This window comes from Penaeus monodon, chromosome 30 (genome assembly GCF_015228065.2).
Source record: "Penaeus monodon isolate SGIC_2016 chromosome 30, NSTDA_Pmon_1, whole genome shotgun sequence".
In the NCBI taxonomy this organism is placed as follows: Eukaryota; Metazoa; Arthropoda; class Malacostraca; order Decapoda; family Penaeidae; genus Penaeus; species Penaeus monodon.
Genome location: NC_051415.1, coordinates 19,861,597 through 19,862,677, shown reverse-complemented (window position 1 = coordinate 19,862,677; position 1,081 = coordinate 19,861,597). Strand labels below are relative to the sequence as shown.

The 1,081-nt window shown below is 39.1% G+C and overlaps 1 protein-coding gene across 6 annotated transcripts in view; it reads right to left on the bottom strand.

Annotated features, from left to right (window-relative positions):
* Positions 1-179: 179 nt before the first annotated feature.
* The window catches only part of LOC119592617 (protein ECT2-like), a 21,585-nt gene continuing 20,683 nt past the window's right edge, over positions 180-1,081 (bottom strand). For 3 of the 6 annotated variants that reach the window (XM_037941500.1, XM_037941503.1, XM_037941502.1), the window contains 2 exons: positions 667-753; positions 180-335 (listed from right to left, as the gene is read on the bottom strand). In XM_037941500.1, the coding sequence (XP_037797428.1) occupies positions 327-335; positions 667-753 (96 nt within the window). In that variant the 3' untranslated portion in view covers positions 180-326. Of the gene's footprint in view, positions 754-1,081 lie in introns of all 6 variants that reach the window. The other 3 variants (XM_037941501.1, XM_037941505.1, XM_037941504.1) reach the window with 3 other exon arrangements.

The window sequence follows — 1,081 nt, the reverse complement described above, 5'->3', positions numbered from 1 at the left end:
TCAAATCAAATCAACTTTCTCTCCTACCAGGCAAGTTCTCTAGTTTTGATAACTGTCTTTGAGAGTAATACAGTAATACAATATACCATACAATCATTCTACCTTATCATTCACACAAAGTGTAACATTTGGCTGCAGCACTGGTTTTGTACTTGTGGTAACAAATTAAGACATAAAAATATTCAAACACAGCAAGTTTTAATCGGTATCCTGGATTTCACATTTATAAGCAGGACAGACCCGTAGGGTGTGCACCTCATACGCTAGTCCTTTGTTGCGGAGTCACTTCTTCATTTGTCTCAGTAAAAAAGCTGGTACTGAAGCCTTCACTGAGCCTGGGAAGAGACCGTAACAATGAGCATGTGTAGCACCGACAGTCCATTCTCAGACACACTAAACAATTATTTACTGATTGGTGTGTTGAGCTGCTGATGATTTGTCATGAAATCAGGGACACTGGAGAGCATGGGCAGAAAAACTTCTGGATAACCAGTCATAGAGAACTGGCCAAGTGACAACAGATGCATTTCAAGAATGAAACACCTGCTTCCAGAAGTTTCTTTTGTTTGCCTGTTTACTGGTTAATTATAATTTGCATTCAATGTCTGGTAATGAGAGCAATAATAATTTCTTCATTACCCTCCTGTCACAAAAATGCCATCATACATGCTTGAGAGGGCGTCTGCGGGGAGTGGGAGTGGCCATTGGCTGAGCAAAGCCCCCGCTAGGTGGTGTTCCTGAGAGAGAGAGATCCTGCAAGAGAAGAAGAAGCAGGGTTAGTTCATGCAGGCTAGCTGGCAATGCATTTTAACAGAAGCAAGAAATGCATAGCAATTGCAGACAGAAGTTGAAAAATCACCTTTTGATTAAAATAGGAAAACAACTGTAAACTTTAACCCATTCAGTTTAGTGCAGATGATCATTTATGCAACATTCTTTTCCCATATAGAACTGTTAGGTGTGAGTTAATCTTACTGTTATTTAGGTGAGAAAATAAGAAAAAGTGGATGAAAAAATCTGTGTACATAAGTGTATGTGAAAAGTATAAGAAAATAAATAGTGCACTTGCAGTGGTGTTGAT